The sequence below is a fragment of the Notolepis coatsorum genome (genome assembly GCF_963971535.1).
Source record: "Notolepis coatsorum genome assembly, chromosome: 1".
In the NCBI taxonomy this organism is placed as follows: domain Eukaryota; kingdom Metazoa; phylum Chordata; class Actinopteri; order Aulopiformes; family Paralepididae; genus Notolepis; species Notolepis coatsorum.
In genome coordinates, this window is record NC_140165.1 from 191227409 (window position 1) to 191252822 (window position 25414).

General features: G+C 48.2%; 1 protein-coding gene across 1 annotated transcript in view; it reads right to left on the reverse strand.

The window, feature by feature from the left end:
* LOC311223763 (exocyst complex component 3-like protein 2) overlaps positions 1–25414 on the reverse strand; it is a 158382-nt gene that overhangs the window by 61361 nt on the left and 71607 nt on the right. Inside the window, exon 3 of the mRNA XM_084308532.1 lies at positions 6890–7167. Within this exon, the coding sequence (XP_084164658.1) occupies positions 6890–7167 (278 nt within the window). The remainder of the gene's footprint in view (positions 1–6889; positions 7168–25414) is intronic.

The following is a 25414-nucleotide window of genomic DNA, read 5'->3' on the forward strand; positions in this document are numbered from 1 at the left end:
GGCAGCCGAATGCCGCTTAAAGAAAAGGTGCACCAAGTGCGATGGAGCCCATCTGGACATACTTCACGACAGTAACAGACGGCGCCCTTCACCCGCACCATCCAGCAGCAAAGCGAGCGTCATGTACATCGATCCCGCCAGCAGCAGTGGAGCCCGAGTACTCCTAAAAGTAGTGCGTGTGACACTAAGCTACCAGAATAAAGTCCTGGACACTTACGCCGTCCTCGATGACGGGTCAGAGAAGACCCTTCTGCTCGCCTCCGCTGCGGCCCAGCTAGGGCTGCGGGGAAGCGAAACCCAAATGACAATTCGGACAATAAGATGAGATTTGAAGACGATAAAGGGCGAGAATGTCTCATTCTCTATCGCAGCAAGCGGCCAGCCTGAGCGACGGTACCAGATTACAGACGCTTTCACCAGCCAAGAAATAGGACTGTCGCGGTACACATACCCCGTCGCCAAGCTGATGGAGAAATATGCACATCTGCGCAAGTTACCGATCCCGCTCATAGACAATGCTATGCCGACCCTGTTGATAGGCTCCGACCATGCAGACCTCATTGTCCCGATAGACCGGGTTCATACCGGACCCCGAGGCTGTCCTGCAGCAGTCGAGACCCGTTTGGGATGGACTCTCCAAGGCCCGCTCGCCAAATCTCTCAACCGAAGTACAGCCACTAGATGTCTCCACTCCCGAGTCACAGAGGGAGAAACCGCACTCCTGCAACACGTAGAGCGGCTATGGACCTTGGAACAAATGCCCTTTAAGAACGGAAAGAAAGACATTCGCTCTAAAGATGACATTTACGCCATTCACCTCCTCGAGACAGGGACCAAGAGAGTCCCGGTCAACGGCGTGTTGAGATACGCCACGCCACTCCTGCGGCGAGAAGGAATGCCTACTTTCCACGCCAAGACAGACGCCACAGAACGGTACCTGCTGAACACGGAGCGGCGCTTAGCCAAGAACCCCGCCCAAGAGAGTGTATACCGCGCTGAGATTGAGAAGCTCATCACAGCGGGACACGTCACAAAGATGGACATTAAAGAGGCTGACCAGACCACTGAATCGTGGTACGTGCCTCACCACAAGGTCCATCACAACGGTAAAGACCGCATAGTATTTAACTGCAGCTACCAGATCGGATCCCAAAATCTGAATAAAGAGTTACTGCCCGGTCCCACACTCGGCCCCTCCCTACTCGGCGTTCTACTCCGCTTCCGCCAGGAAAAGGTGGCCATCAGCGGGGACATTAAAGGAATGTTCCTGCAGGTGAGATTAGTAGAGGAGGACAAGCCCCTGTTACGGTTCCTATGGAGAGAGAAGCCAGGAGATGAGCACCCAGCCATCTACCAATGGGAAGTCCTCCCCTTCGGAACGACGTGCAGCCCCTGCTGTGCTACATTTGCACTACAGAAACATGTAGCAGAGGACCCAGCAGCGGACGAAGAGGTCCGACACAGCGTAAAGAACAGCTTCTACGTAGACAACTGTCTACAAAGCCTTTCAACCCAGGAAGAAGCCGAGGCTCTCCTGATTAAACTCCGCGCCTCATTGATCAAAGGCGGCTTTGATCTCAGGCAGTGGGCCAGCAGCGATCCGCAAGTACTGCGCAGCCTCTCCTCCGAGGACAAGGCAGCCAGCAGCGAGACCTGGATGGCTACAATCCCGGGAAAAGCCCAGGAGATGACCCTGGGATTGGTGTGGCGATTCAAAACAGATTCGCTTCACTACAGACACAAGCCCCTGACTACGGAGCAGGGAAGGCCGGCGGCGGCGCCGACCACCAGACGGAGTGTGTACACAACACTCGCCCGACAATATGACCCGCTAGGATGTATTCTACCGTACACCACCAGGGCAAAAATGATTGTACGAGCATTGTGGGACAAGGATCAGGGCTGGGACGACCCCATTCCCGCACACCTTGCATCCACCTGGAGAGAGTGGGAGATGGAGCTCCACTCACTCCCAGGCGTTAATATGCGCCAAAGCTACTTCCCACCCACGGTGAGGCCAGAGACATGTAAAATGGACTTACACGTCTTCAGTGACGCCTCAGAGGTCGCATACGGATCAGTAGCCTACTTGCGGGCCCAAGAAGAGGGGGGAGAGATCTACACAGCATTTGTTCTCGCCCGCTCGAGAATAGCCCCACGCAAGCAACAATCTATCCCACGTCTAGAGCTCTGCGCAGCCCTAGCCGGAGCGCACCTAGCCACGCTCATCCAACGTGAGCTCACCATACCGGTGTCTAGAACAATCCTGTGGTCAGATTCCACGACAGTACTCGCCTGGATCAAATCGGACTCATGCAAGTACAAAGTCTTCGTGGGAGTCAGAGTCACCGAGATTCAAGACTTAACCGAAGAGTTAACCGGAGAAACAGAGTGGCGCTACGTTGATACAAAACAGAACCCAGCTGACGTCATCACCCGGGGAATGCCCCTAGATGACCTCACCCGTCGCAATGTCTACAGTGACGGCCCAGCATTCCTAAAGCTCCCGGAAGGAGAGTGGCCCACGCCTATCCCGAGGGAAGCCAGTCAGGAGGAGGCTGAGAATAAGAAGCCTGTGTTCTGTGGATTGAGCACTGTTATCTCCGCAGACCCCAACATAGATGATTGCACTACCATAGAGAGTGCACAACAAAGGACATTCCTACTGCACTACCTACCGTCTCTACAGACCCGCCAGAAGTGGGTAAAGGAGAGAGACAATTTGACAGAAGGAACAGTCGTCATGATTATTGATCAATCACTGCCCAGAGCTATGTGGCCGGCCGGCCGCGTAAGCAAAGTGATCACCGGTGCCGACGGCAAGGTCCGAGCAGCTGAAGTGCTTGTCCAGGGTCGCACTTACACCCGTCCCGTGGCGAGGCTCATAGAACTGCCCCGACTCCCAGACACAATCGATGATGACCATGACCCTATAACCCTATGACTTTGTGAAGTTGACTGACCCCTACAGCAAACCCTTATGTGTAAATAGACAACGCGATTAATCTGTCTCTGCTTAACTGATTAGGTCTGGGACCAATCAGGGGGTGGCTGTTGTGAAGGGCCAGATTAAACCGAATATATATATTTATTTATATATATATATTCAATTGTATTTGTATATTCTCTAATATTCCCTGATATCCCTTGTATATTCCTTGTACAATATGCATTGAATATCCATTCTAGCCTACTGAACATCCCATAATAGTCTCCATTCTACTATTGGTCGAGACCTTGGTGCCAGGCTGCCATACCCCCCAGACCCAGTTCAAACGTACCGCTCAACATGTACGAACAAGTCCTAGTTCCGCGTAGGAATCTGGCTACCGCACCACTAACGGTACTATTTGTTCATAGTGCGTATATATACTGCGCTACGAAAGTAGGACTTCCTTTTTAGTCCAGTTTCTTACCCTCCAATAGAGTGACAGACGTAAAGCCTCCCCGCGACGCCACGTGTGGGAGTAAGGCCAAGTTCGGCCTACCATCGGTATTGAGACATCGTGTATATTAATATTTGAATAGTCATATTTGGCACTATATCGTCGAGTTGGACGTAGTCTATTAAGCTAATAATAGTCTATTCATATGTAGTGCTTCGTGCGGTGAGAATACTATCGTAGTCAGTACCCCATCGTTTCGGGCAGAGAACTGGCTGCTTATCCAGGGTGGCCGACCCCATGTGAGGCTGCACCCGAGGAGCCCCAGAGCCGACGAGCGAGTGGACCTGCATACCGGATTATTCTACCGACGACAGCCCGCCTTCCCAGGCACGGATTATGCTTTGTATACAGTGATTATTCTATGGATAAAGACCAACACTGCCGTGTGTTGGAAACCCCCCCCCCGGAGAGGACGACAGGTGAGGAGACGCTCTACACGACGAGGTCGCTTCACGTCTCTCCATCGTGGACCGGAGGAAGCCGGCCCACAGAGAGTCCAACTGCTTTCATCTGTGGATCGAGGATCGCTGAGGCACCGAGCCGCACAACCGTGGGTTCTCCCAGGATACCCTCGGCCAGACGGATACAGCCAGACTCTACCCCCCCCCCCCTTCTCCAGTTGTCTTACAAGCGACCGGAATTCCCCCCTAGTGTATCCAGTTCTATAATCATTAAAGTATCATTGCTATTATTCCTTAAATATTCCAGGTTGTATATTTACCGCCTGCGCCACCAGAGATTGGACGTTCTCTATTGATATACCAACGAATACTCATTTGCCATAAAAGTGCATCCTATTTCAAATCATAAATGTAATTAAGTGATTGCTCTACATACCTTTTGCTATGTATTAATTATTATTAAACGCAGACTTTCGACTTGGTACATTTGTGTTGGATCGTTTCATCTACGTGGGAGTGTTTACCATAATTATTTATGCCTAGTACTGGGTGGCCAGAGTCTAAAGTACAAGAGGTAGTGGTAGTAAGTATCATATCTAACAATACAGTCAGGGAATTGTACCCCTCAGTTACAGTAGTAGTAGAAGAGGTAGTAGTAGTAGTAGTAGTAGTAGTAGTAGTAGTAGTAGTAGTAGTAGTAGTAGTAGTAGTAGTAGTAGTAGTAGTAGTAGTAGTAGTAGTAGTAGTAGTTGTTGAGCATATTGAATTGGTGGACAAAGTCATGTGTGTGACTGTCTGCTCCTGTATGACATCACAGCGTGCATGCGTACAACAGACAAGGTGTTTGATATAAAAGAGCATGTGCATAAATAAACGGTCTCTTAGCCCAGACCAAACTCAGTCCATGTGGTCATGTCTTTTTTTTTATACGTCGAATGCTAGCTAGGATGATGTTAGCAAACTACTTTGGTTGACTGCACACGTGGAGACTTCTGCTGACAAAAATGTCTCACGCAACAGTAGTAGTAGTAGTAGTAGTAGTAGTAGCCAGTACTCGAGTTGAGGGGGGATGGCATCCCCCCTGAAATAAAAACGGTCAATATCATCCCCCTTCTAAAACGGCCATCTGCCCTTCCCATCCCTTCCATCAAAGTATCAGAATGTTTGTTTTAAAAAATATATATATTTTTTTGCATTTTTACAGCTTTTCTTGGTCACGCAGGACCGACAGAGGAGAGGGCGAACGAGAGGAGAGGTGGGGAGGACATGCGACAAATAACGTCGGGTGCTGGGATCGAACCCGGGTCGGCCGCGTAGGTGCGCGAGGCACTATGGTATGCGCCACGAGGGCGCCCAAAGTATCAGAATGTTTATAGAAATTCCCGCGGGCCATCCTCTCCTCAGTCACGAGAGCACTCGCAAATATGCTGCGCATATCACTGTCAAACGGTGCGCGTCTCGTGCCAGCGTGGCACAAGACCACTGCACAAGACCCGCGAAAATATCAGAATATTTTATAAAAATTCCCGCGGTACTGGCCATACTGTCTAGTGTCTTGTGATAGCTGTCGGTGGCTTAGCGCAGCCAGTTACGGTCATCAATATCGTAATGGCCAAACGACCAGGAGGACAGCGCAATCTAAGGGACATGTTTAAAAAGGCAAAATATAATATAACAGGTACGTCAAGTGCACGGTCATTACTTTAGTTATCAAAGGTGGAATCTCTAGACATAAGCAATGAATGAGTTTAAAGCTAAGCTACGTTTTTCTCTCTTGTTAGAAGAGGGATAATTTCATCAGTTAGATTTGATTTGATCTTTATTTATCTCGAACATTTTCAACCATAAACACACACATTTGTAATAACAAAAAAAAACTAAAACTAAATAAAATACAAAGAATATTAAATATATCTTCCTATGGAAGCAATAATCAACATAGCTCAAGACAAATGGTTTTGTTCGAGAAGGGACAGAAAGAAGCAAAGCTTATCTGGTCCTGCCCCTTCCTTACAATATCATATTATTATGTAATAAGTTATCTATCAATAGTTAACTAACGTAGCTAGCTAAACCATGAGGACTTGGATGTCTTTAACCAGGTTAGCATTTGTGTCAGCTAATCATCAGAAAAATATGAATTGTCCCCCCCAATAATATGTGCTATCAAGAGTAGTGTATCTACTCCCACTCTGTAATTCTAGTTTAAAGCTTCATTTGCGTATTCAAATAATTAAAATGTTCTACCGGGGGACGATGCCCCCGGACCTCCCTACTCTGCGACCCCCCCAAACTTGTCATGAGATCTGCAGCCCTGACCATCCCCTGTTTTTTTCCCACAACTCGAGTACTGGTAGTAGCAGTAGTAATAGTAGTAGTAGTCAGGGGCGTAGCTGGGGGGGGGGGGGGGGTAGCTTAGGATGATTCCAAGGGCCCAGCACTGGGGGGGGGGGGCCCAATTTTTTTTTTTTTTTTTAGTAGACATCACTCAGGTGATGTATTTATTGATGCTCTCATTGATACTATGTTTGTTTCTGAAGTGTGTGTGTGTGTGTGTGTGTGTGTGTGTGTGTGTGTGTGTGTGTGTGTGTGTGTGTGTGTGTGTGTGTGTGTGTGTGTGTGTGTGTGTGTGTGTGTGTGTGAGATATATATAGAGAGAGGGGGGGCTTTGGTAGACTATTGCATTGGTCCATTCATTGAAGATGAACGCAATGCGACATCCTTTACTAGGCTCACCCACCAACAGTGCAGGTGCTGAACTGCTGATCCGAATGTATAGGTAAAAACCATATTATGCGTTTTCATCAATAAATAAATGGCAAAAAAATAAATCGCATTCACTGGGGGCCTACAGATACATTCTTTCATGGGGCCCACAATCTACAGCTACGCTCCTGGTAGTAGTAGTAGTAGTAGTAGTAGTAGTAGTAGTAGTAGTAGTAGTAGTAGTAGTAGTAGTAGTAGTAGTACAAAAAAGTATTTCTATTCGATTCTATTCTATTAGTAGTAGAAGAGGTAGTGGTAGTATTGTAGTTGTATTACCTGAACCACCAGTCCCAGATTGGGTCCAGCTGTTGGTGATCTAAGTGACTCTCTGACAACGGCCCACAGTTCTTTCTGCAGAGCTTCATACAGCAATTCCACATCCTTGGCTTTCCGACGGCCGCCATCTTTGTTCCCTGGGCTGGTCACCGTATCCTCTGGCATCGTACCCACAATCCCTTCAGCAATGACCTCATTACACTCCTGTTCCAGTTCAAGGATGTGTGTGTCAGCCAGGAAGAGATCACGCTTTGTTACCAGCTGGAGAATCTCTAAGACTGAGAGAGAGAGAGAGAGAGAGAGAGAGAGAGAGAGAGAGAGAGAGAGAGAGAGAGAGAGAGAGAGAGAGCGAGAGAGAGAGATGGGGAGAATCATATTGTGAAATGGAGACTTTGAATTGAATCAAGACCGTGAATATATTTGCATCTGTATCTTCTCTTGGTTAGAGTATGAGTCTGTATCTTCTCTTGGTTAGAGCACGAGTCTGTATCTTCTCTTGGTTAGAGCACGAGTCTGTATCTTCTCTTGGTTAGAGTACGAGTCTGTATCTTCTCTTGGTTAGAATAATTCCTGTCTTTGTAGTAGAGATGAATAAAGTGTACATCCATCCATCCTTCCTTCCATCCATCCATCCATCTATCCATTCATCATCCCTCCATTATTTTATACATCTCTCCATCCATCTCTCCATCCATCTCTCCATCCATCTCTCCATCCATCTCTCCATCCATCCATTCGTCCATCCATCCATCCATCCATCCATCCATCCATCCATCCATCCATCCATCCATCCATCCATCCATCCATCCATCCATCCATCCATCCATCCATCCATCCATCCATCCATCCATCCATCCATCATAATGAAAGAGGGTATCAAATAGGAGCAGACAGTTTTGGTACTGATGGCTCAGACAGTCCTCAGTATTCATGTATTTTAATCCCTCCAAGACAAATAAGACAGTTTACCACCAGGTCTTGCATTCAAGTCACTCTGCTGCTGTTTAGAGGAGCAGCTGAGAATACAGATTTGACTACTACTACCTTTAGGGTTACGGTAAGGTTAGGTTAAGGTTAGGGTTATGGTTAGGTTAAGGCTAGGGGTTAAGGTAAGGGTTAGGTTAAGTTAAGGTTAAGGTTAGGCTTAACCCTCGAGTCAACCTTTAAAAAACCCACTACCGGGCACCCCAGTGGCGAACCACATAACGCGCTGAGTCGCGGCACGGCCGACCCGGGTTCGATTCCCGGACCCGTCGTTATTTGCCGAATGTCTTTTATGTATATATATAAAAAAAAAAAACTACCCGTCTCCCTAGTGACCGAAACTGCAATCTCAGTAAAACATATCTTTTTCATGTATTGTTCCAATTTTCTTTCATGAATATCATTATTAACTTCAGTCCTCACCATACATATCGAATATTTATCCATTTTCAGGATGTTAACCATTTCTTAAATTAGGATTAGGGTTAGGGTTGGGGTTGGGGTTGGAGTTAGGGTTGGGGTTAGGGTTACCCTACCCTAACCCTAACCCTAACTCTAACTCTAAGCCCAACCCTAACCTGTCCAGTTCTGCGACTAGGGTGAAAGGTGTGACACTTGTTGTTCACACGCTTAATAGTGATTGTTTTTAAAAAACAAACATGGATTATTGTAATGTAGGTCAAAGATGTGATACTGAGCTACTTTCCTGGCATATACATAAAATATAGCCAACGCTATCCACAAACACACATGAAGAAAACCCTAACCCTAACCCATTTGACCAGAATTGCGACAAGGGTGACTCGAGGGTTAAGGAGCGAATGTACAGAATATGTTTTAACCCTCGAGTCACTCTTGTCGCAGTTCTGGTCAAATGGGTTAGGGTTAGGGTTTTCTTCATGTGTGTTTGTGGATAGCGTTGGCTATATTTTATGTATGCCAAAAACATAGCTCAGTATCACATCTTGGACTCACATTACAATAATCCATGTTTGTTTTAAAAAAACAATCACTATTAAGCGTGTGAACAACAAGTGTCACACCTTTCATCCTAGTCGCAGAACTGGACAGGTTAGGGTTAGAGTTAGAGTTAGGTTTAGGGAGGGCGGCTGGGTGGCGCAGCGGATATTGCGCTCATCACCAACGCAAGAGACACCGGGTTCAAATCCGGCTGTCGGCGTTGCCTCCGGCTTGGGCCGGCTGTCATACTGGCTCAATTGGCAGAGCCAGCGGGTGGATGACGATGGGTGGTAATCTGGACGTTGTGGACAGCGACTCCTACAGGTCGGTTGGGGGACGCCTGCACAGCAGAGACAGGAAATAGCGGGGGTAGTGTGAGCCTCCCACACGTTACACCTCGCCAATGAGAGTCCGCGCTGGCAGGTGAAAAGATGTGACAGGCTGCCTCCTCGTGTACCGGAGGGGACACGTGATGCAAGGCTTCTATCCTCCCTACGACTGACCTGTGGGGGGCATATGCGAGCAACGTTCAAGACAGGGGAGGGGAGAATTGAAAACAGCGAAATTGGGATGGGAGAAAATAATAGAAAAATAAGGAGAAAAAGTGGATAAAAAAATAGTTGGTGTTACAAAGGATCAGATTAAACCGAATATATATATTTATTGATTGATATATATTGCATAGTATTTGTATATCGTTTGATATCCCTTGTATATTCCTTGTACATATACACGGAATATCCCTTTAGCCTAGTACGGACCATGATGTTTCGTTCTCCTATTGGACAGCGGTCCACAGGCGCCAGGGCCATGCCTCCAGAGTCAGGTTCAAGGCTACCGTCAAGACATGTCTGTACATGCCTGGCCTTGCCCAGGAATACGAGACAGAAATGAGGTTGGCACTAGATTGTTCGCCGTGCATATAAATATGGCGCAGGTGAATACAGAAGTAGAGTTACCCAATAAGTTGAAGCCTCACCCACGATACTCCGTGCGGTGAAGTATGGCCTGTTTGGCCCCAAATAGAGCATTGAGACCGCGTGCGAATTAATAACTGAATTGTCAGAGTTTGGCGCTATACCGTCGAGTGCGACATATTTCTATTAAGTCAGTAATAGTCTATTTGTGTATAGTGTATCGTGCGGCTAAAGTTCTACAGTGACCAGCATCACCAACGCTTCCTCGTATCAGCTAGAGTGCTTATCCAGGCTGGGCTGCTTTCATGGCGCTTTCACCCGAGGAGACCTAGACGAGAACCGCGTGGACATGTACACTGGATTAATCTACCCGACGACTACATAGCCCTTTGCGGCTGGATTATATTTGTTTTGGTCCTGTGATTTATGGAGCGGAGAATCGCCGACGCCTACACGTGTGGGATTTACCCTGTGAGGAGCCACGTCGAGTCTGCGCCTCAGAGAGCCTGAGGCCGGCTAGCTTTCTTCACTGTGGAGCTACAGTCTACGGAGAACAGCTGTATTCGTCTGTGGATCAAGAGACTATTGCACCGTCTCCTGTACTTGGAGTCTCCTTAGTCATCGTTGACCAGACTCTCTACTACCGACAGATCCTCTACCCCTGCTGGCTTACAACCGGGGGGACCCTTCCAGTATCTCCCGCTATATATTACTAGTGTACCATAGATATAATTCCCTAAGATTCAGGTTGTATAATTACCTCCTGCGTAACCAGAGAATGGACATTCATTATTGATTTGCCTACGCACATTCCTTTGCCTTATAAGCGCATCCAAAGTAAAATAGAGAAGTATATTATGTACCTTTTGCTGCAATAAATACTTAATTACCACTTTGTGTGGAACCGATTCATTGTGGGAAGTGTTCATCATATTTATATATCATGTACTGTATGGCCAGTAATTAAAGTACATAAAGCGGTAGTGGTTTAATGATACCATACTTATCAATACAGTCAGGGAATTGTACCCCTCAGTTACAGTTGGGTTGTAGAGGTATGGGTTGTAGTGCAAATTCTTTACCAATAAATATAAAGTGTGCTTAGGTGTTCTAAAGTGGTTAAAGTGGGTGCTGCAGTGAGTTGTATGTTTAAAGTGAGTGTGTGCGTGTGGATGTGTGTGCTGTGAGTGCATTTGATGGTTGTTACATAGTGTTATTGTTCGTTGAGCATCTTGATGGCCTGGGGATAGAAGCTTCTTCTGAGTCTCTCTGTGCTTGCCATGAGACTCCGGTATCGCTTGCCTGACCGCAGCAGTTCAAAGAGGCAGTTGTTTGGGTGGCTCGAGTCTTTGATAATTCTCTTAGCCTTGCCCATGCACCGCTTGTTGTAAATGCCCTGGAGAGTGGGAAGCCCCCCTCCAATTGTGCGTTTGGCTGAACGGGCCACTCTCTGTAGTCTGCTACGGTCTTGTGCGGTGCTATTCCCAAACCAGGAGGTGATATTGCCAGTCAGGATGCTCTCTATTGTGCATGAGTAGAAGTTCTTAAGGATCTTCTGACTGACTTGGAACTTCCTTAGGCGCCTGAGGAAGTAGAGGCGTTGCCGTGCCTTCTTCACAACACTGTCAATGTGTGTGGTCCATGTCAAGTCCTCGGATATGTGGACTCCGAGGTACTTAAAACTGTTCACTCTCTCAACCGGTGCCCCGTCGATGCTGAGGGGGCTGTAGTCCCTGACCCCCGACCTCCTAAAGTCCACAATCATCTCCTTTGTTTTGCTGGCGTTCAGGGAGAGGCTGTTCTCTTGACACCATCCCGCTAGAACCTTGACCTCCTCCAGGTAGGCCCACTCGTTGTTTGCAGAGATCAGGCCCACCACTACTGTGTCGTCAGCAAATTTGATGATTGTGTTGTTGTTCCACTGTGCCACACAGTCATGTGTGTACAGGGAGTAGAGGAGGGGACTCAGAACACAGCCCTGGGGGGCCCCTATGTTGAGAGTGATGGATGAGGAGGTGCAGTTGCCTGCTCTCACCACCTGGGGTCTGCCCGTTATATTGTCACACAACAATATAATGAGTTACAAAAACCTTCCTCAAGACTTTTCTGTGAATGAAAGCTATCAGTGATGAGAGAGAGAGAGAGAGGGTTGGTCATATCAGCCATTTAACCATTGATTGAAGTTGAGAGGTTCCCAGTGATGTCATTGGTCACTCCTCTGTGACCTCATTTCTTGAATTTGGAGGGACCATCCTAACCGCCAGTTACCAGATATACTGCAAGTACTGACTGACCGGGGAATGGGATTGGACACTGCCTGCTACTGGGAGCCTACAATACTACTGTATATGAAAGAGACACACGCCAATAACAATCTCCAGGATGACCCTGACTGGTGTACTGTGCCTTGCTCAGAGGCTCTGAGGCCCGTGGTCAGTCTGCCGTACGCTACTATTACTAAACAAGCTACTGTCACAACAGAAGACCTGGGCCCTCATTTATCAATGGTGCGTACACGCAGATACTGTATGTGCGTAAACCGTGCATACAATCATTTCTAATGAACGTGTGCTTGAGATTGTGCATATCCACGCACAGCTCAGACCATGCGTACATGTCACCAAGCGGTAGGATATGAAGACTGCAGACGGACGGAATAAGCTTTCATCAGTTTCATGCATTGGTTTCAACACTGACGTGTTCTGTATGACCCGTAATTCATTATAGTTCATTGTAAAATAGCGACATTAGTGTAATTATTGTCAAACCCTATAAATAGCATTTGGAATAGGTGTTTCCGAATGAATTCAGCCTGGTTCATAGCGTTATTATAGGAGTACTTCTCGCAGTGTTTTCAGAGATATTGGGCAGTCTATTTGCAGAGAGAGAACATAATAATATTAAGTAGAGTCCGCTACCCGAGACACATTCTCCTTGATTTGTACCGCAATTTGGGACCCAAATTGTAGCGTGGAACAAAACGCAGTGTTGGATGTCGTAATTTCCCCAACCCCCAACTACATACAATATCCATATATCAATAATAATAGCAGGCCGAGGCCAAGAGAGGACTTTAAGCCAGGTTACCCAACATAATCGGGGCAATATACTGTACCCATGTAGCTTTCAAAGCTCCATCAATAAACAAATCCAGTTATCTGAACGTGATTCCACTCAGTCAATGTACAGATAATCTGTGATGTGCATTTCGCTGATAATGTCGTTGCCGGTGGCCGGGAGGAACACGACTCATTCAGGCCTAATTGTATTTAATTCAATTGTAATGTTATTACTGAGGTATATGTAATTAAAACATCACTTAAATGCAGATCGGGGTTATCCACTGAAGCCATAATGACTCTGACAAAAACCACAGGCTCACACGCGCACAATAGGCTCAAACAAGGGACTAAACAAGTTTCGCAATTATGCCACATCAATGTGGAACGCCCTACCCAAAGCTGTAAAGGAATGTGAATCCCTACCCACATTCAAAACCGCTCTTAAAGAGCACCTACGGGAGCCTGCAATTCGAAACAGGCCACCGTAAATGTCCAAACCCCCCCACCCCCTCCTAATAGACAGCTCCTCCCCACCGTATGTATATATTCTCTCCCCACCGTATGTATATTTCTCTCCCACCCACCCACCCCCTCCTAATGTACAGTCTCCTCCCCATCATATGTATATATACTCTCTGTCAGGATCTATGGGTAACAGTACTGTATATTTGCATATCGTATGTCACAAATGTAACAGTACTATATACCTGTATGTCATGTATGACTTGAAAATGGGGGACCCTGATGTAAACAAGACAAACGTCTTTCTCTGGTCTGCATCCCCTTAACAATTGTGTGTATTGGCGGTTAGGTGGCCGAGCGGAGATTGCGTTCGTCACCAGCCCCGGAGCTGTGAGCTGGATTCGCCTGTTCGAATCCGGCTCACAGCTCCGGGGTTGTCACCAGCTTGGCTGGCCGTCTGCACTAATACAATTGGCTGTATTAGAGGGTGGGAGAAGCTGGCGGGGTGGGTCTGGGTCGTTGTAAACAGCGACTCCTACAGTTCGGTCGGGGCGCCTGCTAAGCGCGGATAGGACTCGAGGGGGATAGTGTGGTCCTCCCACACACTACGCCCTCTCGATGAGAATCCGCGCTGCCAGGTGAAAAGAAGCGGTGATTGGCTGGACGTGTGTCGGAGGAAGCACGTGGTAGCCTCCACTCTCCCAGATGATCTGACTGTGGGGGGTAAGTGCGCAGCGACCAGGAAGGGACTGGGAATTGGCATACGACTAACATTGGGATGGGAGAAAATCTGAGGAAAATGGAGGGGGAAAAAGACCAAAAATGGTGTGTATTGAGCCGTACTGTATTGTACCCATTCTGCAATCTGTTAAATAAAGATAAAATAATAATTCATTCATGCATTCAGGCATTGTAAAGCGCAGAGTTGGCCTGCTGAAAGAAGCAATTCAGTCAAGAGGATCAGACAGCAGTTTTAAGTAAGTCTACCCTTGCAAGGTCTTAATCTAACTTGAAAAAACCTCAACGAAAAAAGGCATTTATTTTGCAGTATATGGTATATGGCAAACGCAAGCGCAAAATAGTGGTTACGAGTTTGTATTCTCCATTGGGTTGCACATACAGTGTGCTTCAGCGGCTCGTTCATTTCAGTCATTACAGTGTTTAATGTCGGGTCAGCTTGTCATTTATTTCTGTCAATGTGCTGGTTCTGTAGCAGGACTGGGTCAGTCAACATCCTTGGCACAGAAGATAGTCTACACACTCCCTCCTCCTCAGCGGAGTTGTCTGTGAAATTGACAACTTCATTGGATTTATTTATTCTCAAAAAATATCTATAATCATACGATTAAATATTGTTTAAAATAAAACGCTAAATACTATTATTCTGTGTGTCATGTTTCCAAATAAGATTGTTCACAATGGGAAATGCTGTATACGTTCAAATTGTTGGTTAGACCTCCGTGATCAATCTCGCTCTCAGTGAAGTTTCTCATAGTTCGCTCGGCTTAGCATTATTTCACATCCCATGGGGGTGTTTCATTACCATATATGGTTAATCATGCACGAGCATAGACGGTAAGAACAATGGTATTTATCAACATGGAGTGTGCGTATGACCTGTGCACGCACGGTTGATAAATCACGATTTTTCTGTGCGTAGACATTCTAAATTCCGTGCATAGGAACGAAAATAGAACACTTTCTACGCATTATTGATAAATGAGGGCCCATGACCTTCTCTATAACTGAATCAAATGGTAAATGCATTTATATAAATACGAGAAATATGAGAAATACGGATAAACAGGAAATTATTGATACTGTGAACAATTTTAAGAATAAAACATCAACAGATTGGAATGGCATTGACATGACCTTAATTAAACAAGTAATCATAGCCATAGCAGACCCTTTAGTGCATATATGTAACCTTTCATTCAAACTGGGTGACTTTTCCACCAAAATGAAAACTGCTAAAGTCATACCGATCTTCAAAGCAGGTGAGAAAAATCTATTCACCAATTACAGGCCAGTTTCTCTCCTTTCCCAGTTCTCAAAGATAATGGAAAAATTATTTGCTGCACGGTTGGACAGTTTAATTGATAAACACGCATTACTTATAGACAGTCAATATGGATTTAGATCGAATCATTCAACGTCATTGGCACTAATGGACCTAGTAGAAGAACTGACAAGCATAATTGATAATAAGAAGTTTGCAATAGGGGTCTTCATAGATCTCAAGAAGGCTTTTGACACTATAAATCATGATATTCTGCTACTAAAATTGGAAAGGTATGGGATCAGAGGAGTAGGGCTCAAATGGTTAAAAAGTTACCTAGAACAAAGACAACAGTTTGTGCAGTTGGGGGAGTACAGTTCCACTCAGTCAAACATAAGCTGTGGTGTGCCGCAAGGGTCAATTCTAGGCCCCAAATTATTCATACTGTACATAAATGATATAGGTAATGCATCTAAAATAAAAAAAAAATGACATTTTTGCTGACGATACAAATGTCTTCTGTGAGGGAGAGAACCTCCAAAAGTTGTTAAAGAATGTGGCAGCTGAGCTATCCAATATCCAAGCTGAAAGTGTGGTTTGATGCAAATAAATGATCATTAAATATAAAGAAAACCAAATTCATGATATTTGGTAAATGTGATATACAAGAAAACACACCGGTTGAACTAATGATTGATAGTATTAAACTAGAAAGGGTATTTGAGAATACATTTCTGGGTGTAATAATATACCACAAACTCAACTGGAAACCTCAAGTCAAATATGTCAGAACAAAATTGGCACGAAGTGTTTGTGTTTTATGTAAGATAAACCAAAAAAACACTATACACTGTACTGTACGCTCTTCCTTCCATATATGAACTACTGTGCGGAAGTGTGGGGTAACACCTACAAAAGCACTCTACAACCAATATGCACCATGCAAAAAAAAGCAATAAGAATAGTCAACAATGTTGGATATTATGAACACACAAATAACTTATTTATAAAGCTACAAACATTGAAATGTATGGACCTAGATGATTTCAAAACTGCTCTCATTGTATACAAAGTACAAAGCCAAATAAAAATAAAAATAATCCCAGGCAACATTCAAAGATGGTTCAGAGACAGGGAAGGATAATATAATTTAAGAAGGAGAGGGAATCTTAAACAACCAATGGTACACACTACGCTGAAAAGCATGTGCATATCCATTTGTGGAGTGAAGTTGTGGAATGACTTACCTGAATACATCAAAATGAGTAAACATATTGTTATGGTTTGTAACCGACCTCAAACGCAACGGCACAGACAGGTAGTTCATAGTTAGCCAAATACTAGGGCGTATTTATCAAAAAAAGGGTAAAGTACTATTATCAAACAAACAGGGAGACTGCCTTCGGCAGAGTCATCTGCCGCTCTGCAGAATCCTCCTGGTGATAGCGGTGGGGAATTGGCATGTGACGTTGTAGCGGCTCTGCAGATACTCCCAGCTTTAACTCAGGTGGAAAACGGAGAGAGAGAGAGGTATCAGAAACAGTCCAACGAAACACAGAGGCAGTGTGGTTCCCTCCTCCCTTAGCTGTGTCCAGAACCAATTGACAGTCTTCAGTGTTCCCCACAACACAACTTAGCTGAGTCAGTGCAAACAAAACGAAATCTTCAGTGTCTCTTCTAAAACACACAATCAGAATAATCCAGAGGGGTTTGGTTCCACTCACCCAAGCGCAACGCGTAAAGCGGGTAAAACGAGGCGCAGCTCCAAACGGGGAACAAGGTTCTCAACAGCGGTTCTCCACAGAAAGGTCCTGGAGAGAAAGTAGACCAGGAACAGCAATGGGGAAAAAGCAGGCAAATGCAGTTGTATTCCAGAACGACCCGACAACGATAGAAGGAAGGTCCAGGTATATAAAGCCCTCTGGGGCGCTAATCACAAACTATGACAGCTGCGTGATGAAAGTGGCAATCGCTCAAAAAGCGTGTGGCGGGGAATGCACCAATCAGCACCGTACCTCAGGAGAGCGTGTGGCGGGGAACGAACCAAACCTCACAGTACCCCCCCCTCCACGGGAGCCACCCGGCGACCAGCCCGACCCGGCTCGCCCGGATGGGCACGATGGAAGTCGGTGATTAGGCCGGGATCCACGATGAGCTGGCGGGAGACCCAGCTCCGTTCCTCCGGGCCGTACCCCTCCCAGTCCACCAGGTACTGGAAACCCCGACCCCGCCGTCGAACGCCCATCAACCGGCGGACCTGCCACTGGGGGTGACCGTCCACCATCACGGGAGGAGGTGGTTCCGGAGCAGGAGGCATCAGGGGACTGAGAGAGACAGGCTTAACCCGGGACACATGGAAAATGGGGTGAATGTGCATGGACGCAGGAAGCTTAAGACTCACCGCCGCCGGACTGAGTACCTTCAGAACCTCAAAAGGACCGACGAACCGGGGGTTAAGCTTCTTGGCCGAGGACCGAAGCGGAAGGTCCTTTGCAGAAAGCCACACCCTCTGCCCCAGGTGGTACGTCGGCGCAGGAACCCGGCGCCGGTCAGCCCCACGACTGGCGCGCTCCGATGACCGGAGCAGCGCAGTCCTGGTGATCTCCCAGACCCGACGGCACCGGTCGAGGTGGTCCTGTACGGAGGGAACTGCCACCTCCGACTCCTGTGCAGGGAAAAGAGGGGGTTGGTAGCCCAGGGATACCTCAAAAGGTGAGAGGCCGGTGGCGGAACTGACCATGGAGTTGATGGAGTACTCGACCCAGGGAAGGAAACGGCTCCAAATAGCGGGTTTCTCGGCAGCCACACACCGAAGAGCAGACTCCACACTCTGGTTCATCCTCTCCGTTTTGTCCGTTAGTCTGGGGATGATAACCAGAGGAAAGACTGACCGTTGCCCCCAATCCCTTGCAAAAAGCCTGCCATACCTGGGAAGTGAACTGGGGCCCTCGGTCCGAGACGACGTCCTGGGGAAACCCATGGAGGCGAAACACGTGGCGTGTCAGGAGGTCCGCCGTCTCGGCCGCCGAGGGAAGCTTGGGAAGGGCCACGAGGTGAACCCCCTTGCTGAACCGATCCACCACGGTCAGTAGGCACGTGTTCCCCTGGGAAGAAGGAAGACCCGTGACAAAGTCCAACGCCACATGGGACCAAGGGCGGCTCGGAATGGGAAGCGGCTGCAATAGCCCGGAGGGTGCCTGGTGGGAGGCCTTGCTGCGGGCGCAGACTGCGCAGGCCAGTACGAACTCCTTGACGTCGTTCCTCATGGTGGGCCACCAGAATCGACGAGCCAGGAAGGAGAATGTGCGATGAACGCCTGGGTGGCAGGCGAACCGGCTGGTATGGCCCCACTGGAGGACCCGGGACCGGATTGAGTCGGGGACGAAGAGACGATGAACCGGTACATTGCCTGGAGCGCGATGGAAGCGTAGGGCACGCCTTACCACCCCCTCGATGCCCAAGGTGACTACTCCTACCACCCTGGCCTCTGGGAGGATGGGAGTCGGGTCCTCAGTGGTTGGAGCCCCCTTGGAGTGTAACCGGGACAGGGAGTCGGCCTTCGTGTTGCGGGAACCAGGGCGATGGCCCATCTTGCCTGCTGGCCATTGAAGCGCTTGGAAGCACGGATGTACGTCAGGTTCTTGTGGTCCGTCCAAATGGTAAATGGCTCCTCGGCCCCCTCTAGCCAATGACGCCACTCCTCCAAGGCAGCCACAACCGCCAGCAGCTCCCGATTGCCGATGTCGTAGTTCCTCTCGGCAGGGAGGAAACAACGCAAGTAGAAGGCGCACGGATGTACCATCTAGTCCGTTGCCGACCGCTGGGATAAGATAGCTCCTAGTCCAGTATCCGAGGCGTCCACCTCTACGATGAACTGTCTCTTGGGGTCTGGATGGAGCAAGACCGGGGCGGAAGTGAACCTCTTCTTGAGGGAGCGGAACGCAGCACACGCCGCAGAGGACCAGTCGAACAGCAGGGCGGGAGAGGTCAGCCTGGTAAGTGGTTCCGCCACCTGACTGTAGTTCCGGATGAATCTTCGGTAGAAGTTGGCGAACCCGAGGAAGCTCTGTAACTCCTTCCGAGAGGTGGGTTCCGGCCACTCCTCCACGGCCCGGATCTTGCGAGGGTCAGCTCGGGTCAAGCCTCTCTCCACGATGAAACCCAGGTAATCGACGGAGTTGGAGTGGAATCGGCACTTCTCTGCCTTGACGAAGAGCCGATTGTGGAGGAGGCGCTCCAGCACACGGCGGACATGCTGGATGTGTTCCTCGAGGGTCTTGGAGAAAATGAGGATGTCGTCTAGGTATACTACCACAAACTCCTCCAGCATGTCACGAAGGACGTCGTTCATGAGCGCCTGGAATACCGCCGGAGTGTTGGTGAGGCCGAACGGCATTACCAGGTACTCGTAGTGGCCCCTGGGAGTCTTGAAGGCGGTCTTCCACTCATCGCCCTCTCGGATACGGACCAGATGGTAGGCACTCCGGAGGTCCAGCTTGGTAAAGATGGTAGCCTGGGTGAGAGGCTCGAAGGTGGAGTTCATGAGAGGAAGAGGGTACTTGTTCTTAATGGTGATCTCGTTGAGCTGGCGATAGTCGATGCAGGGTCGAAGGTCTCCGTCCTTCTTCCCAACAAAGAAGAAACCGGCCGCCACAGAGGAGGAGGAAGGCCGAATGAGTCCTGCTTCCAAGGACTCAGAGATATATTGATCCATCGCTGCCTTCTCAGGGACGGTCAGACTGTAGAGGCGGCTGCCGGGAAGGGGAGCCCCTGAGCGGAGGTCGATGGCACAGTCGTAAGGCCGGTGAGGCGGAAGGGCCTGAGCCCTGGACTTACTGAAAACCTCCTCGAAGTCGTGGTACGAGGGGGGTATGGTCGAGAGGTCCGGAGGCGGCTCACAAACGGATCTCCGGGGCGAGGGACAGGACGCCGCCTGAAGACACTGGGCATGACAGGAGGAGCTCCACCCCCTGATGGTACCGGAGGACCAGGCGATGTGGGGCTCGTGCAGTGTGAGCCAGGGCCGGCCCAGGACTACTGGGACAAGAGGGGATCTGGTGATAAAAAACTGGAGTCTCTCAACGTGGTTACCAGCAATGGTGAACAGGACAGGACAGGTGCGTTGAGTGATGTCAGCCAGGCGGTGTTGGTCCAATGCGAACACCTCCAATGGCCTCACGAGGTCCTCTAGTGGAATGTTGGCCCGGGTAGCAAACTCGAAGTCTAGGAAACTCTCGTCAGCACCCGAGTCAATGAGTGCCTCCACCGTGGCCCGTTGGTCCGCCCAGGCCAGGGTGACGCTCATCAGACGGCTAGGTGGTGCACGGCTCTGGGAACGAGAAAAACAGCTCACCAGGATCTCCTGGGGTCCCGGCGAGCCTGGTCTTTTGGCCGGGTGGAGCAGTTGGAGATACGGTGTCCATCCCGACCGCAGTAGAGGCAAAGGCCGGACCTGAACCTTGCCTCCCGTTCAGCTTGGCTAAGATGTGAATGTCCCAGCTGCATGGGTTCCTCCCCGGGCACCGAACGGGAGGGGAAGCAACCACCAGTTGTGTTGGGAGCAGGGCGGACCGCAGTACCGTCACGAGTACGGGGGTCTGGGGAACCTCTGGAGGTCCCGGTCGGGTTCTCTCACGTCTTCTCTCCTGGAGGCGTCCGTCGATGCGAATGGCGAGGCTGAATAGGTCCTCGAGGGATTCAGGTTCCTCACGGGTCGCGAGCTGGTCCCTGACAGCGTCGTTGAGCCCCCTCATGAAGGTGAGACGAAGCGCTTGATCGTTCCAACCGCTCTCCGTTGCCGCCAGTCTGAACTCCAGCACGTAGTCGGTGACCCCGCCACTGCCCTGCCGGAAGGTGCCCAACCGAGCTCCAGGGTCCTGGCCACGGGCTGGGTGGTGGAAAACCCTGCGGAGCTCAGCCACGAAGTCTGGGTAGGAAAAACAGAAATCAGCCCCCATTGCCCAGGAGGCAGTAACCCACTGTGCTGCCCGGCCTGAGAGCAGGTTAGTCATGTAAGCCACTCGGGCTCCCCTTGAAGTGAATCGGCTGGGTTGATGACGAAAAACCAACTCACATTGCATGATGAATGTGGCACAATCCTCGAAGTTACCATTGAACAACCGTGGTTCGGAGAGACGGGGCTCCCGAGGTGCGGGATCGGGAGGCGCGGGGCCTGCCACGGCTGCGGGTGATGCTCCGGCCGAGGCTCCTGTAGTAGGTGGGGTTACAAGCAAGGTGTTAACGGCTTCACTCAGCGCTTGTAATTGGTGGAGAATATTAGTCTGCTGATTACCCTGGGCTGTCTGCAGGCTAGCCAGAGAGCCAAGGGACTCCTGAATAGGCAGGACCTGGTCTCGGAGCTCCTGTACAGCAGCCGCAGCCGCACCTAGCTGTAGGCTGTGGTCGTTGGTTAATTCAATCTGGACCGCCAATGCTGTTCTGACCCTGTCTGTGTCGGCTGAGGTCGTCATGGTCGGGTCGTAATGTTATGGTTTGTAACCGACCTCAAACGCAACGGCACAGACAGGTAGTTCAGAGTTAGCCAAATACTAGGGCGTATTTATTTACAGAGTCAAAAAAAGGGTAAAGTACTATTATCAAACAAACAGGGAGACTGCCTTCGGCAGAGGCATCTGCGGCTCTGCAGAATCCTCCTGGTGATAGCGGTGGGGAATTGGCATGTGACGTTGTAGCGGCTCTGCAGATACTCCCAGCTTTAACTCAGGTGGAAAACGGAGAGAGAGAGAGAGAGAGAGAGGTATCAGAAACAGTCCAACGAAACACAGAGGCAGTGTGGTTCCCTCCTCCCTTAGCTGTGTCCAGAACCAATTGACAGTGACAGTCTTCAGTGTTCCCCACAACACAACTTAGCTGAGTCAGTGCAAACAAAACGAAATCTTCAGTGTCTCTTCTAAAACACACAATCAAAATAATCCAGAGGGGTTTGGTTCCACTCACCCAAGCGCAACGCGTAAAGCGGGTAAAACAAGGCGCAGCTCCAAACGGGGAACAAGGTTCTCAACATCGGTTCTCCACAGAAAGGTCCTGGAGAGAAAGTAGACCAGGAACAGCAATGGGGAAAAAGCAGGCAAATGCAGTTGTATTCCAGAACGACCCGACAGCGATAGAAGGAAGGTCCAGGTATATAAAGCCCTCTGGGGCGCTAATCACAAACTATGACAGCTGCGTGATGAAAGTGGCAATCGCTCAAAAAGCGTGTGGCGGGGAATGCACCAATCAGCACCGTACCTCAGGAGAGCGTGTGGCGGGGAACGAACCAAACCTCACACATATTGCACAATTTAAAAAGCAGCTTAAAAAATACACATTAGAGAAATATAGAATTGAGTAATGCGGATAAACAAAGTTATGTTATATTGTGTTATGTAGTGTGTGGTATTGTATTTACTGCTGTCAAGTGACTCAAGTTTTTTTAAATGTAAGGGGGTAGGGATCAATAAGCTTAGCTTCCCTCTACTCCTTTTTTGAACATGTCAACAAACTGACTACATTTCTCTTGACTTTTTGCTTAATTTCTTTTTCATTATGATTGCTATGTATGACAGAGCTTGATATTGTGATTTGTTTGGAGGAATATGGAAAAATAAACTTTTTCATTCATTCATTCATTCATTCATTCATTCATAACGTTTATTTTTATATAACAGCTTTTATCCAAAGTGTTTTACAACTTATGCCTCACATTCATCCATTCACACATCGACGGCAGAGGCAACCATGCAAGGTGCCGACCTACTCATTGGGAGCAGTTAGGTGTCTTTCTCAAGGACACTTCTACGCGCTGCTGGGAGGAGCCAGAATCAAACCGGGAACCATCCGATTACCAGATGACCGCTCTACCTCCACTGTCACCCCTACCACCACTGTCATCACTGTCACCCCTGTTGCCCCCTCAGAGCTCCGAACTCATAACATCCTGCCTTCAACTGAAGTCACATATCACTGCTGTTCAGTAGAACCATATCACTGCTGTTCAGTAGAACCATATCACTGCTGTTCAGTAGAACCATATCACTGCTGTTCAGTAGAACCATATCACTGCTGTTCAGTAGAACCATATCACTGCTGTTCAGTAGAACCATATCACTGCTGTTCAGTAGAACCATATCACTGCTGTTCAGTAGAAACTCTCCACACTAAATCATATCACTGCTGTTCAGTAGAACCATATCACTGCTGTTCAGTAGAACCATATCACTGCTGTTCAGTAGAACCATATCACTGCTGTTCAGTAGAACCATATCACTGCTGTTCAGTAGAACCATATCACTGCTGTTCAGTAGAACCATATCACTGCTGTTCAGTAGAACCATATCACTGCTGTTCAGTAGAAACCCTCCACACTAAATCATATCACTGCTGTTCAGTAGAAACCCTCCACAGTAAATCATATCACTGCTGTTCAGTAGAAACTCTCCACAGTAAATCATATCACTGCTGTTCAGTAGAACCATATCACTGCTGTTCAGTAGAACCATTCCACAGTACATTTCCAGGATATATGCGCACCTACACTGCCAAAACCATGCCCTCTGCGCCACCCTAATGGCTGTCATATAGCAGGAAACATCTTGGGCGACAACAGGAAAGATTACCAACGACCGCATGTCAAGTGAGTCACTGGAGGTCAAATTATATCACAGAATCTTTACGACCAACCGACCAAGTGTGTTGAGACGTTTCCATGGGTGACGTTTGCGTCTGGCTTGAAAAAGTTGCCCCTCTGTATCACTGCCCCACGACCCTGAAGCGACCGCCACAGTGGCACTGAGTTATTACAGTCTTTGGTTTATCATTCATTAACACACTTCACCTGTGCAAAGTACAAGAGTGCTGAAATATCTAATGAACTTAATAAAGGCCAGTCAGGAGGAAGTTATTGATTAACCTCCTGATCAAAGATCACCCAGTCCTCACCTTGTCCTCAAGACAGAGGATTAGAACTATGGAACTTTACAGAGAACATCAGTCATGATCATATAAACACAAAGAACCAGCTTTACCTGCAGGACACCCTGAGGCAGTTATTTAACCAGGCTAGTTGACTATAAACACGTCATTACGGACAGCGATGACCTGGGGTGATAGTCGCATGAGGAGGGAGGGCGACACACAAACAACAAACAAGAGACAGACTCACAACCAATGTGTGTGCCCGTGTGTTTGTGCCTTTGTATGAGACACACACACACACACACACACACACACACACACACACACACACACACACACACACACACACACACACACACACACACACACACACACACACACACACACACACACACACACACAGACACACACACACACACACACACACACACACACACACACACACACACACACACACACACACACACACACACACACACACGCACACACACACATTATGCAGAGGGCAATTATGGTGAATAAATGTGTCCTGTCACACCAGTAGGTCAGGCTATGCTAGCTACATATCACAGCTTTAACAGGGCTGCCTTGTCACACCAGATGGAAAACCTTGGAGTGAGACTTGAGGTTGTACACAGCGTGCACAGCAAATCTTTTGCGGCCTGTTCAGGGTCGCAATCACACACTGAAGATGTTTGTACTTGAAGTAAAGATACATGACTATTTACAGCCATCTTAAGTCATACAGCCATTTCCCCAGAGGACCCTGTGTTCTAGAGGACATTCTGTCTAATTAGAGGTAACCTGAATGTGCGATGCTAAACTGAGTAGGGAAGTGGGATGATTGGCGTTACAGTAGGTGGTCAGATTATCATGATAAGATGACATAAACTTTTGTTGAAGTGCAATTGTTCTGATGAGAGAGTGAATGAGTTTCCAAACAGACTTTTGGATTAATCAAGGACCTCTAATAATTAACACTATGATCGCCGATGACGAGTTAAGACGTCATTCCTAGCCATGCTCATTCTGCCGAAGACGCCGTAACTCGTCTTTGATGTCAATATTTCAAAAATCTGTGATCGAAATCATATTTCCCCTCCGGAGCCCTGAGACACACTGCAAAGCTCCACTCAACTCTCTAGCGGTTCAAGAGCGCCATCTGGTGGCCGATCGGCAGATCGCCAACTGGAAATGAGCCTTTGAACCGGAAGTGCTCATCCAT